This window comes from Pseudocercospora fijiensis (assembly GCF_000340215.1).
Source record: "Pseudocercospora fijiensis CIRAD86 unplaced genomic scaffold MYCFIscaffold_4, whole genome shotgun sequence".
Lineage (NCBI taxonomy): Eukaryota > Fungi > Ascomycota > Dothideomycetes > Mycosphaerellales > Mycosphaerellaceae > Pseudocercospora > Pseudocercospora fijiensis.
This window is the reverse complement of record NW_006921535.1, coordinates 2,331,295-2,344,046: the sequence shown is the minus strand read 5'-3', so window position 1 is coordinate 2,344,046 and position 12,752 is coordinate 2,331,295. Positions and strand designations below refer to the sequence as shown.

The 12,752-nt window shown below is 51.2% G+C and overlaps 3 protein-coding genes across 3 annotated transcripts; 2 read left to right on the top strand and 1 right to left on the bottom strand.

The window, feature by feature from the left end:
• Positions 1-513: 513 nt before the first annotated feature.
• MYCFIDRAFT_36156 (uncharacterized protein) lies at positions 514-1,857 on the top strand (the record flags this gene model as incomplete). The annotated part of the gene is made up of 1 exon (XM_007927545.1): positions 514-1,857. The coding sequence occupies one exon, from the start codon at positions 514-516 to the stop codon at positions 1,855-1,857; it is 1,344 nt and encodes a 447-aa protein (XP_007925736.1).
• Positions 1,858-9,186: 7,329 nt separating this feature from the next.
• Positions 9,187-10,318, top strand: MYCFIDRAFT_35848 (uncharacterized protein; the record flags this gene model as incomplete). Its single annotated transcript, XM_007927531.1, has 2 exons — positions 9,187-9,660; positions 9,692-10,318. 2 exons carry the CDS (start codon positions 9,187-9,189, stop codon positions 10,316-10,318), a joined length of 1,101 nt encoding a protein of 366 aa, XP_007925722.1.
• A 129-nt stretch (positions 10,319-10,447) lies between these two features.
• MYCFIDRAFT_80584 (uncharacterized protein) lies at positions 10,448-11,293 on the bottom strand (the record flags this gene model as incomplete). The annotated part of the gene is made up of 4 exons (XM_007927812.1): positions 10,448-10,511; positions 10,621-10,631; positions 10,687-10,820; positions 10,879-11,293. 4 exons carry the CDS (start codon positions 11,291-11,293, stop codon positions 10,448-10,450), a joined length of 624 nt encoding a protein of 207 aa, XP_007926003.1.
• Between the last annotated feature and the right edge of the window lie 1,459 nt (positions 11,294-12,752).

The following is a 12,752-nucleotide window of genomic DNA, read 5'->3' as shown; positions in this document are numbered from 1 at the left end:
CTGCCAGAGAGCAAGGCTTCAAGCGAGGTGAGGGGTGCCTCCTGGACTGCTGAGACTTCACTCACTTCGCAGACACGTTCACATGCAATGCATGTCGCTGCCGATGGCACTGATGACAACTGCTATACGTGCGAGATGCTATATCAGAGGCAGTATTGACGTTGGCGCGATACCTCATGTTCGTCAACCCGCGGGCCCACTTCAAGTCCAAGCTCATGTGAGCTATCACAACCTGTGGGAATAACATGATCGAGTCGAGTGCTGCCATTCCTGCTTGACATCCTCATCAACGCTTTCTCTGACAGCTGATCTCACTTTCTAGATATCTCATTTCAGGAGCAAAGTGTCGTAGAGTTACCCTTCCAGTCTGGAATCCTTCTGCATTGAATGCCACGGTCACGTTCAGCACGCATGGCCGGAGAATTCTTACGCAGCAAGGGTATCGATATTGATGCTGAGATGGCTCAAATTCAGAATCGCGGGACTGAAGCAAGCTCCAATGCCACTTCTTCAATGCTGATTAAAAATGTTGTCCTGCCAGGATCTCGGTCCAGCCCAAGATCAGACCTCATCATCAACGACGGGGTCCTGGAGCGAATTGGAGAATGCGGGCAGATAGACGGTCATCACGCATCGATCGTGAATGGATATAGCGCTCTACTGGCCCCCTCGCTGTGCCATCCTCATGTCCACATCGACAAGGCGTATTTGCTATCACATCCTAAATATGCACATCTTCAGATCGAACAAGGAGACTTCAAGGAAGCCATGAAGCTCACTGGAAAGGCCAAAGCCGAGTTTGAGCATTTCGATCTCATCGAGAGAGGGCAGCGGGTCATTGAAGAAAGCGTGTTGGCTGGAGTTACTCATATGCGAGGCTTCGTCGAACTTGATGCTGGGGTCCAAACAAAGTGTCTCGACGCCGGCATCGAGCTTCAGAAGCGGGCGAGAAAGGAGAACTCATGTCACGTCCAGCTTTGCGCCTTTGCCCAGCTGCCGCTCTTTTCAGCTGCTCAAGATGATGAAGATGGAGCCGTCATTCGAGGACTGATGGAGGCGGCTGCGGCGAATCAGAATGTCGATGTGGTTGGCAGCACTCCTTACGTCGAAGATGGTCGAGATAAAATGCAACGCAACGTCGAGTGGATGATCGATCTTAGCATCGAGCACAATCTTCATCTTGACTTTCATCTTGATTACAACCTAGACCGAAGCGCAGAACCACTTATTTGGCATGTCGTTCAGTGCCTCAAAAACAAGCAATGGCAGCAGCAGACAAGAGATCGTACTATCGTACTTGGGCATTGCACCCGTGTGTCGCTCTTCAATGATGACGAATTGCAGCGTCTGGCAACAATGATCACAGAATCTGGACTGCCGATCCACTTTGTTGGGCTACCGACCAGCGATCTATTTATGATGCGGGCTGGTCAACAACCCGAGATACGCGGTACACTGCATGTTCCTGATCTGATCAAGAAGTATGGTCTGAATGCTTGCATTGGGATCAACAACATCGGCAATGCGTTCACTCCGCAAGGCAGCTGTGATCCACTTCATCTAGCATGTCAAGGCATCGGGATCTATCAGACAGGCACCAAGCAAGATGCCGAGCGTCTGTATGAATGTGTTAGCACCAGAGCCAAAGCAGCGATAGGTGTTATGAAGAGCGAAAGGAGCAGCGTACAGATTCGAGAAGGGGACGTGGCTGATTTTGTGCTATTTGCTGGGATCGACGAGGCGAAGCACCAATGGAAGACAAGGCAGACTTTGAGCGAATCTGTCTATCTCTACGACTCTTGCCAGGGTCGAAGAAGCATTTTTGGTGGAAAATTGGTAAGGTCATACACGCCGTGACAAGGCTGTGAGTTCGGAAGTGCAGACCGTTGCCACGCCAAGGAAACCGTTTGCATGCGCATCTGCAGGTTCCCCCAGAGACCGGAGACCCCGCCAGATCTCTCAAGACATCAATGAACATCTTCGAGTTTTTGGATGCAACACCTTTGGTCTTAGCTGGTAGCATTGGAAAGATGCCGGTCGTCCTGGATTACGAGCAAGTACACCTTGCATCCTCGAGATTCATCTGCTGACTTCTCGTAGCGCCGACGGTAACGTCGTCGGCGGCCACACTGTCGACGAGCTGCCGTCTCGACAGTACATGCCACCAAATGTGCAGGCGCATCACTCGAAGCCAGTCGACATGCCTCCTCACCCAAGCGCCATGCAGTCGCCAGCACCGCCGGCTCAGATGGTCGCTGTCAGATCACCGCAACTGCAATCGAGCCCTCACTTCGTGCATGAGCAGAAGTCTCAGCGCATGCCAGGGAAGCCCCCGTCAGAGGGAATCGCCCATGCGCCTCTCATGCCAGCTCCACCGCACGGTCTGCTAAGGGCTCCACCGACTGCGCCGGCGGCTCTCAGGCGCCATAGCCAGCCCCCATTCGAGCCTGCAGGATATCAGCAGACTGCGCCGGCGAGCAGCTCTCACCACCATCGCGACGCTCGAGCTCCCCAGGAATTTCACAATCATAGCTTGCCACAGTACAGCAACGTGGATCATTCCCAACGACTGGCGCAGGCACATTTCTTGCACCGACCGTCCGAACAGTACAAGCCCATTGGCTACCAGACAGCATACGGCCCATTGGGAAATGTTCGATATCGGCCGATTCCGCGGTTCCGTCAACAAGCTCCAGTCGGCAGAGGACCTTCCTATCACCAGCATCTTTCGCAGAGACTCGATACCCATCACGCTCCTCTCCAACCCCAGCCCGGATCAAGTATCGGCAGCGCCTTTTCATCGCCAGTGCAGAACATTAAGAATGCTGCTGTCGCTCAACTTGCGCCTCCACAAGTTGTCCTGTCGCCAGCCTTTGAGTCCCAAGCAGACTTCGATGTGGCAGAGTTCGTCGGCGAACCAGTGTGTACCAACAACATTGCGCACAGTCGCTTGAATGATGTTGAGACTGATGTGCCACCTTTGGACATCTCCGATAGTGAGGAGGAACACGGACCACTTGCTGAAGAGCCTTCTCCTGAGCCATCGACGAACGACATTCAGGGCACCGAAAGTGAAGACACAACTGGTGAGGACACGCTCGCTGCGCCGGAATCCCTGATGCCTCCCCCTGGCGATGATACCGAGGCAATACAGTCATCAAATGGTTCCTCCCTTGCACTACCGCCTCAGCCGATGGGGATCGCAGGTGGCAAGGTCTTCGTCAAGGACTTCTCCACCCATTTTGCCCATGACTTGAATGCTCTTGCCACATTCGAAGTTCTGTGCAAGAACTTCAATCGCGGAATCCTCAACGAGGTCGAATTTGTCACCGCCATGTTCCGTCTACTACACCGCAACAATGCGACTCATCTGATGACGGGATTTGTCAACTTTCTGCCCGCTGCTTGGAAGGATGCGGACTTGTCTTGGTTATCCCGTGCGGTCGCCCACGATGTGGACAAGAGACAAAAGCCTGTTCTGCAACAAGTCGATGTTAGTGCACAAGTCGCAGCGAAGCAAAAGAAGAAGCGGCCAGTCAACGCTTTCAGCACGTCAGATGGTTCTGATGCGCCAAGCCGAAAGAGCCTCGTCGTCAAGCTCCCACTGCCTCGCAAGGACAAGACCCAAGCTCTAATCACGCCGCCGCTAAGCGCTACTGAGCCGGTACACATGCCAGCTCTGCCTGCTGCAGTTGTCGCGGCTGTGAAAGGCCAACATGCCAAGACTGAGAATGCTAAGGAAGACGCACAGACTGTGGCCAACCTGCCAGTCAAGTACGGAAAGGATGACCCGTCCACTGTGCCGAAGCGCAAGGTTCCACTAGGTAGGAGAAAGAGCACTACTTCTCTACCGCTATCGTCATCCGCCCTGCCAGCCTCACAGACTTCAGACACTGGCAAGTTCCCTGCTTCAAAGGGTCAGACCACCAAGCGAGATGGAACCATTGTTCAACACGTTGGTCCACTCTATCCGACCCGCCGCGCTGTCCTCGCTCGCGCATCGAAGCCGTACATCCATGCTTTCTGCGGCCTTCGCTTCTCCCACCCAGGCGATGTTAAGTGTCATCACCGCAAATCCAAGACGAACTGCGTGAACGCTGCTGGCGAAAGCAAGGGAGCGGAAGTCGAGTGGGATGCTCATCCAAGCTGCAAAGTCGACTATCCTCAGATCAACTACACCAGAGTCGCCGATGGATACGTGATTCTCGATCAGGCCAGTTGGGATAAGTTGGAGGAAGCCATTCAAGCTGGACTTCAGGAGGTGGGTCCATTCCGCCGATACGACGATCCAGGATCTGCAGAAGAGGAGGGAGACAACTCTGAGAGCGATGCAGAGGGCAAGAAACGCTCGGCGCGGATTGCTTTGGCAAAGGCTAAGTCTAAGGGCTCGAAGTCTCGCAAGCGGGCTGCTTCGGCTACTACTGCTTCAAGCCCGCCAGCTTCCAAGAAGGCCTCTCTGGCCGGCGAGGCTGAGGATATCGATAGCGATGCTGATGCCGATGGCGACACTGAATCCGAAGCTTGAGCCACAACTGTGCACCGGACATCGTGTGATCGCATGGTGGGAGGAAGATATTCATGTGAAAACAATAGCTGGGTACCGCGATGATGGGTGTGGTGTGCGGCGTCAGTTGTACATTGATATGAGCGCTTCGGGGCTGCAATGTCAGCGGTCAGCATTATCAATACCTTGTAAGTAATCACGTACCTGCAAAGAGCTTTCGTTTCACCGAGAAGGCTGGATATCTGACTTCTCTCTGAAGTAGTGCTCTTATTCCCGGGTAAAGGCACTGGCAGCATTGGAACTTCGTGTAAGAAACTACCTCTTCACTTCATGCAGTCTCGAGCTTACTTCCGACACGCAGCACCTACTTTCGAATCCGATACTCGGTGTTGTTTTCGCACGAATGGAAAACTTTTGTCCCGCTATTTCACTTCACCGGATGCAGTCTCGAGCTGAGCTGCGACACGAAGCACATACTTCCGAACGTGATCTCCGGTGTTGTCACCTCGAAGATGGAAGCACTTAGTGACCCATTTCCACTTCACTTCATGCAGTCTCAATCTCATTTGCGACACTCAGGGCGTGCTTGCGACTCCCATACTCGCTGTTGTCTATGCAAAGATCGAAGCATACCCTCATCAACCTCTCTTCAACTAGGGACCAGTCCACGATGAGCAGAGCTACATCCATCCCGGGCCGCCGTCATCACAGCGTCATCTTCGCGGAATGCATGTAGATGGTGCCATGGAAGTCTTTCCACGCCAGGGCCATCCTCGAATGATAGACGGATCTGCGCCACTCATAGTGCGTCACCGCATGAAATTCGGAAACGTAGGATTTAAGTATGGCCCAGGACTTCTGGCGATACAGTATCTCCAGCGGAGAGGCTGCTACATACAACTAATCGGCTCGCAATTAAATACCACTCAGGTCTTGGTACATCGAGCCACTGACATCAGAGTTCGGAATACACGTGGACAGAGAGCACCAGCAGTAGCGGAGGATTCAGGCAATCAACCGATTGGAAGTCTCTTTGAGTGGTCACAGGACAAATGCATCGTAAGAGCTTTGATACTGGTTGTCAGGAGCCTTCGTCCTGGCGCTCAGTAGCTTTACGACTGCGATCTCTGTACGCTGAAATGCACTTTCATGATATTGGCCTCAGGGACTGGAGATGGTGAGCAAGACTTGTACTCGTCCAGAGCATGAATTGCTATCTACTTATTTCTGTAGACGCGCCCAGTCAAGAGCTTTAGAATTCCGCTGTTCCCAAAGTCAAGATCACAGCAAGGGAAATATCCTATAGCGCTGCTGTCGCGGACACGGAAACTGACCCTACAACATAAACAAAGTGACACCAGACCGCGATATCATTGCAGCGCCGAAGCCGTTCGCCCACGATATCACCGCGTATACGAATGAAGAACTGGATTCCAAGAGCTGCGCGCGTCTCCCGACGCAGACGTGTCCATTCCCGGATGCGGAAGCAGCGTAGGCGGAGTACTGCATGTAATCTAGGCCTGTGATCTGGAGTAGTGACCAAGATCTGTAGCAGGCTGGAAAAGGAGCTGGAGTACCCGGAGGAAAGCTTCAATAATACGGAGGAGGAGGAGTAACACAATTGAGGGACAAGTAGAGGATACCCCTAACTGATTTTTAGTCCAGAGCTGGAGGGAAAGGCTGGACAGCAGGCTAGGAGGACTGGTTCCCCCAATAGCATATACGTCAACTCTGAGGGCTGAGTATCTGGCACAAACTACTCTTACTCTGAGGGAGGAGACCGGCGAGATTACTACCTTCGTACCGATCACCGATAGAAGAGGCAGACTACGAGACACACCTGCTTGTAGAGAGATTAAAGGATACTTCTCGGGACACAGAACAGACTACTAAAACTATAATCCGCAGGTTTCTTGTGAAAAGAGACACACAGAACGCTGAGGAAGAATCTCTAGAAGACACGAGGAGGGGTACCATAGGCGATGCGAGGATCGGCCTTCCAGCTATGCAAAGGACTATACAAGGTCCAAGCTGGGATCATCTTCCAACTCAGATAAGAATTTATCGGCCTTCCCGCGTTTCTGCAGAAGATGAAAGTGCCAGGGATGGAGCCGTTCTGCGAGTGTGGAGAACGTAGCACGGCCAGACATTACCTAGTCCATTGTTCCCTTCTACGAGAACAACGACAAAAACTTAAGACATACTCGAGAGGCCGCGTAAGATACAACTGGCTAACAATGTGGCCTAGTAAGCCGACTGCATCATGGGCGATCAAACATCTACCTCTAGACCAATTCCGCTAGTCGTTGGATCATCTACCAGAACATGCGATAGATACAGAAGGACAGGAGAAGGAATATTGACTCTTTGCTAGTAGCCTACGGGCTTTTGGAACCGCAGCACTTGATTTGCTATAGAGAGGGACCGCCTCAACACCGACAGAACGAAGTTTTCCTTTGTATAAAGGCTTCTCTGCACTACACAACATAGCTAGAAGGTGCCAGGCCGTAAACCAGATAGATTGTGCTACCTAGCGATGGACCCTCACTTCCACCTCATCACAAAGGCATCGTCGCCCTAACAAGTACAAATTTTGTGACCGCAGTCCTCGACGGGTCCAAGCATGGCGTGGAGACATCGACGGCCAGTAGTTGAAGTCGTGTCGACTATTATATAGTTAGCGTTGTCGCTCTGTCGCTTTCTAAATTGTTTGCGTTACCTGCGCACTCAAGTACACAGCCACCATTACAGCCGCAGCAGTCGTCTTGGTACCTGCACTCCCCTAAGGTCTAAGTTAGTATTGGTCGGCTTTTATTAAATAGTCGAACTACCTTTCCAACCGAGTTTCCCAAAGACAGGTAAGATAATAGCAAAAGCTAACACTAGCCGGGAGACAAACATGCTATCAAGCTCGTCCTATAGTTTTATAAAGGTATAGTAACGTCGTTAAGATAGTACTCTATAATGCACTAATGCTCTCTTGTAGTAGACAATGTGTTTTAGTAGAGAGGGCGGCATATGTATATATATATCTCTCCTAACGCCGTAAACTATTCTTTTAGCCTATAGAAGAGCCTCTGAGCCCTACGAGGCTGCGACTACCGCCCGATCTAATAGAAGAAGCAGATTACGCCTATATTAGGTTACATTGTTACAAGTTACATTGCTAGGCAGGAAGAACGGCAGATAGGATTAGCATTAAATTCTAACGGTTCTTCTATAGGGTGTTACCTATAGATAGGAAGCCGACCGGAGACTAGATTGTAATCCGTGCTAGCTACCCCTAAAGTTCTTATATATATACAGAGTGTCTTGTATATATAGGAAGCCGAGACAAGACTAGATACTAATCCGTGCCTATTACCCCTAAGATTCCCGAGTCTTTCGCAAGCTATATATAGACGGACTTTCGTGCTAATCGTAGAAAATCCTATCTCTACTTAGACTAGTAACAAAGGGTATTCGTGCATGTGGTATAGAATTACGTGTTCCGTAGTAGACTTTTCTAAACCCGTAAGTAAACTTTCCAACCCCTCTACTAATAAAATAAACTCCCGCATAGACTATATAACACCGATTCCTGTTTTCCGCGCCCTGATTAGTAGAGAAATTTGCTTAGCTCCGCATAGTTTTTGTCTGAGCCCGCTACGGAGTAGTCTACATGCGGGACGCGGACCGCTGTATTCCGCAAAGGCAGATTGTCTAATAATAAAACGCAGTTCAGAATATGAAAGTAGGAATCGCTAACATTCTCGTCTGGTCTCGAGATAGGGAAAATCTGCCTCGATCAAGTGAATGGGAAGGAAGCGGTAGGGAGCGGCTTCCTGGATGCAGGTGACACCCTATACTTAGGTCTCGCTTCCCTCGGCCACACTCAGTCAGCACCTGCCTATACAGTATATACAACGCCAGCCCCTACCAACGGCTATCTTAAGAATCAGTCAAGCCGTGGGAAACGGTATTTGTAGCCTTAGACGCAGAAGCCGCCCGAGTAGCACTCAGAGCACGTAATAATTTCATAGCTAGCTTACCGACTGTCCTCAACAATCTCGCCAACAGAACTTCCCTGAGAAAAGCCAGCTGCCGGCGTTCATCTCAAGCGACGTGTTAACGACGAATTTTTCCAGCTATCCCGTCAGCGGGGATCTGAGATTGATATGTCTGCCTATTTCACGCCTTGTAGCTACGCCGCAGTGCAGCTACATATTCGCAGAGCCTTCCTTGATGAAGGCTCAGGCATCGTCTAGAACTGTCCCACTTGGAGCGCGCGATGAAATACCAGCAGTGTCCTCTTTCACATCGTCGCTGCTGCTCGTGTTTCTTTTGCTGGCAGAATCTTCACCCCGGGCTTTCTCGACCGAATGTTCGTTCGTTCGCGAAACACAGATCGTTTCTCTTTGAAGTGGTGAGCAATGGTCGACTGGCGGTTCGTCGGAGCTTTCAATGGATACTTTGGTACTGTAGGAACGCGGTTTCGGTCAGACGCGGCGGCGCAGAGGTGAGGACATATCTCATTTCGCCGGGCATCGCGAAGTCGTGTCTGCGATGGAATATCTTGCGAAACGTCGCCTGCCGGAATTGCGGGCCGAAAATCCTTGGAAGCGCCTGCTTACGTACTGTATACTTATAAAGTCGACAACTTTTCGCGACAGCAATGATCTTACTCCCTCTATCTCATCACAATGTCAAACCATGTGACGAGTGGCCACGGCAAACGATGGCACGAACACCTGACTATCGACTTGTTCGCACACGTCTTATCAAACAGCATCTTCCATCCCTTCGTTGCATGGATCGTTCCACTCTGCCTCAGGGCAGTTCAAGCACCATATGAAAGCACACAATTCATCGCGTCATGCATGTACGCCGGAGCTGTCACGGTCTTCTGGATGCTTTCCGTGATCAACAAACGCGTTGCATATGGTATACCACGACCTGTGGACTGGAACGAAGAAGTGGTCGTGATTACCGGCGGCGCCAATGGTCTTGGCAAAATCATTGCAGAAACATATGGTATGCGCGGTGCCAGTGTGGCAGTATTGGATGTGTCAAGTCCAGAGAAAGAGAGCGAGGGACTCGCGGGCGTCCAGTATTATCAATGTGATGTTGGCGATGCGAATGCAGTCGATGCTGTTGCGAGGAAGATCGAGAAAGAGGTTTGTTATTTCCTGCTCTTGGATCGCCCAGTCACTAACCTGTGCGCAGCTTGGGGCCCCTACGATTCTGATAAATAATGCAGGCATGGTCAATGGAAAAGCCCTTTGGCAACTTTCTTCCAAAGATGTGGAGCGAAGTATGAGCGTCAACCTAATCTCACACTTCAACACTATCAGGACTTTCCTTCCTGGAATGCTTGCGTCAGAAGTCGGCGGCACAATCGTGACGGTGGCATCTGTCCTAGGAAAGCTCGGCGCCGGCCACTTGTCTGACTATTCTGCTGCTAAAGCTGGTCTCATTGCAATGCATACATCTCTGCAAGCGGAGCTAGCCTCGCCAATGGCTCCCGAAGGCGCCGAAGACATTCGAATGATCTTGGTAACACCAGGGCAGCTCAGCACTCGACTCTTCGCTGACCTTGAGACACCTTCGAACTTCCTCGGGCCTGTTGTCGAGCCCGTAGAGCTCGCGCGGGAGATCGTTAAGAAGATCGACGCGGGTGAGAGCGGAGAGATCAGCATGCCTTTCTATGCTCGCTGGGTTGAGTGGGTTCAGATCCAGCCAGCAGCATTCCAGAAAATCTCACGAAACATGACTGGCATCGATGTGGCGATGATGAAAGCAAACGCGAAGAAGGAAGCGAGATCAAAAACCTAGCCATGTCATTGCAACTGTCAAGGAAATACGGAAGTCTTCACCCGAGATATCGTACAAGCTTCATCTTTTCGGCTGCTCAGATCCGACGTCTCTTCGCTGGAGGTGTCCCATCTTCCTGGCTGGAAGAGCTCAGCCATCCGTCAATGCCATCTTCAAGAATGCGGAAGCCTTCGACATGGTATGTGGCCTTGTACTGAGCGCGATCATCGTCACCATCATCCTCGCCATCATCGGGCACTCCGTCTCTCAGCAGCTCGAAGAACTTCTTCTCATCGATTGCTTCAATGCCGCAATCTGCGAACCAGGCGAGTTCCTAAGGTGATGTAAGATGAGCGATCAAAACAGGTAGAGCTCTGTAAAAGACGTACATGGTGAGGAGTATTGGCGCCAACGACAACGTAGTCTGCCTCCTCATGATAGTTCGGGCAAATGCCGCCATAGATCTTGACAGTGTTGTAGAAGCTTCTTCGACTCATCGTCCATAGGTCGCCTGCAAGGGTGACTGGTTCTTTGATATCAGTTGATAGACCTCTGGTCAGGCAGACGGGAAAAGTGCGTACAGAATTTGCCTTGCAGAGCTCCAGGAATGCCAATAGGCACTGTCATCATAGGTCCAAAGACAGAATGGATTGGCCCGTTCGCTCCATGAGCAGCGGGCGGCAAGGCGATCGAAGTGGTGACAGGTGTGGAAGCGCGTGGGACGTGGCCTTCAAGCTGCTGCTCGGTCACGTCAACGTCGAAGCGGTCGCGATCATCTTCGCCCGTGTGCACAGTGCAGCTGTACTCTCCGGACTGATTCACATGCTCATCGACCTCGTCGCAACGACCATGCTTCGCTTCTTTGCGTCGGTGTCTTCTGGCAGCTTTGTTCGCAGAGTCAAGGCTCGCGTAGACGCCAATGACCTCAAGCGAGCCTTTGTGATCGGTATCATTTTCGTAATCGGTACGCGTGACTGTGTAGACTTTATGAGCCATCTTGAAAGTGGTAGGGATTAGTTGGGGAGAGGAAAGGCGAAAAGATCAAGGATGCGATTGTGAAATGCGGAGAAAAAGGAACAGGAGACTATTCGCCATCTCACGCGAATCTTATACATTGTGATCGAGGCCGTGATCGCAAGTGGTGCTGGTGTGCTCTCTATCCGAAGTTTTGGTCGATGTAGATATGAAAACGCGAGCAAGGAACGCGTAGCATTTGAGTTTGATATGCTACGGCGGTCTGAACGGCGCGTCGGGATCCGGCTGATCGCCCTGTGGGTCTTGGCATGGCCTCATCGTGGCTTTGGAACTGCTCCTGCGCTTTGCGAACCATCATCTCGAACCTGCAGCTTCCACGCGATATCTCACATCAATGCAGGAGCAGGTCCATAGACCCGCTGCAGATTTCCCCGACGACGCCAGAATTTTCACTACGCGCCTATTGTCAACATGTCAATTTCTTTCCTGTATCCCTTCCTCCTCTTCAAAACTTTCGCAAAATCTCTGCCTCTTCCAATCCGTTTCTGCATATCTGCGAGTGCTGAAAGAGTTCGATGCCGACGCTGACGACGAAGCGAGGTATGAGATGTACGGAAGTCCAAGCTCAAGCGAAGTCGAAGACGAAGATCCTGCAAGTGCAAATGAAGACGAGGAGGAAGAAGTGGTTCCCGCTGAGCATCGTGCAAAGAGGCAAAAGGTGTAAGAAACTATTCTGCGGGGATTTGGGTGAACATGATGAGACGAGGTAACTATCTGGAGCTTCAGTGTACATGAACGAGTGGCACCAGCAAGAATGACTGAAATGGTGAGCTTGTAAGCATTGAAGCATAGCTTTCAGTCCGAAGCACACAACAGGCCCTTTACATACTTCAGAAGACGACCCTGAGCGATGAACGTTACAATAATACTGCCATTTCACTCGCTCTCAAGGTCACGGGTTCCAGTGGCTGTCCACATATGCCGCTGAACAGCCGGACCCACTTCCTCGTGAGGGCTGCACGACATCCTCTCGCAAACAGCAACGAAACTGCCAATCCCTCTGCTGTCACGCTTCAGAAGTGAAGTGGTACAAAGACACACCAGAACTGCATTCATTCGTCGTTCAAGTACGGCCACCATCGGGTGTCTGCAGAAAATGCTCTCCGCTTTACGTCTAGGGCAAAGGAAATGCGAACCAATTCTGTGCCCTAATTCTCCTCAATGGGGAAGTCATCGCGCGGCACAAGTAACACATGCTACACGAAAGCGCACAATGCGCCATATACTTGCATGTCTTGTACGCTGTCATAGAAAGCAGCAATTGGTCTGAAAGCGCTGGGCGCCAGTGGATGATTGCAGTTTCGAATCCACTTTTCGCTGTTAGGGCACGAACGCCTCGACCGCAGTTGGAGCAATTCTTGTATGTCAGGAAATTTAGCGTACCACTGTTTACAGCAGTGGTTTACTTCCGGAGGGCGTT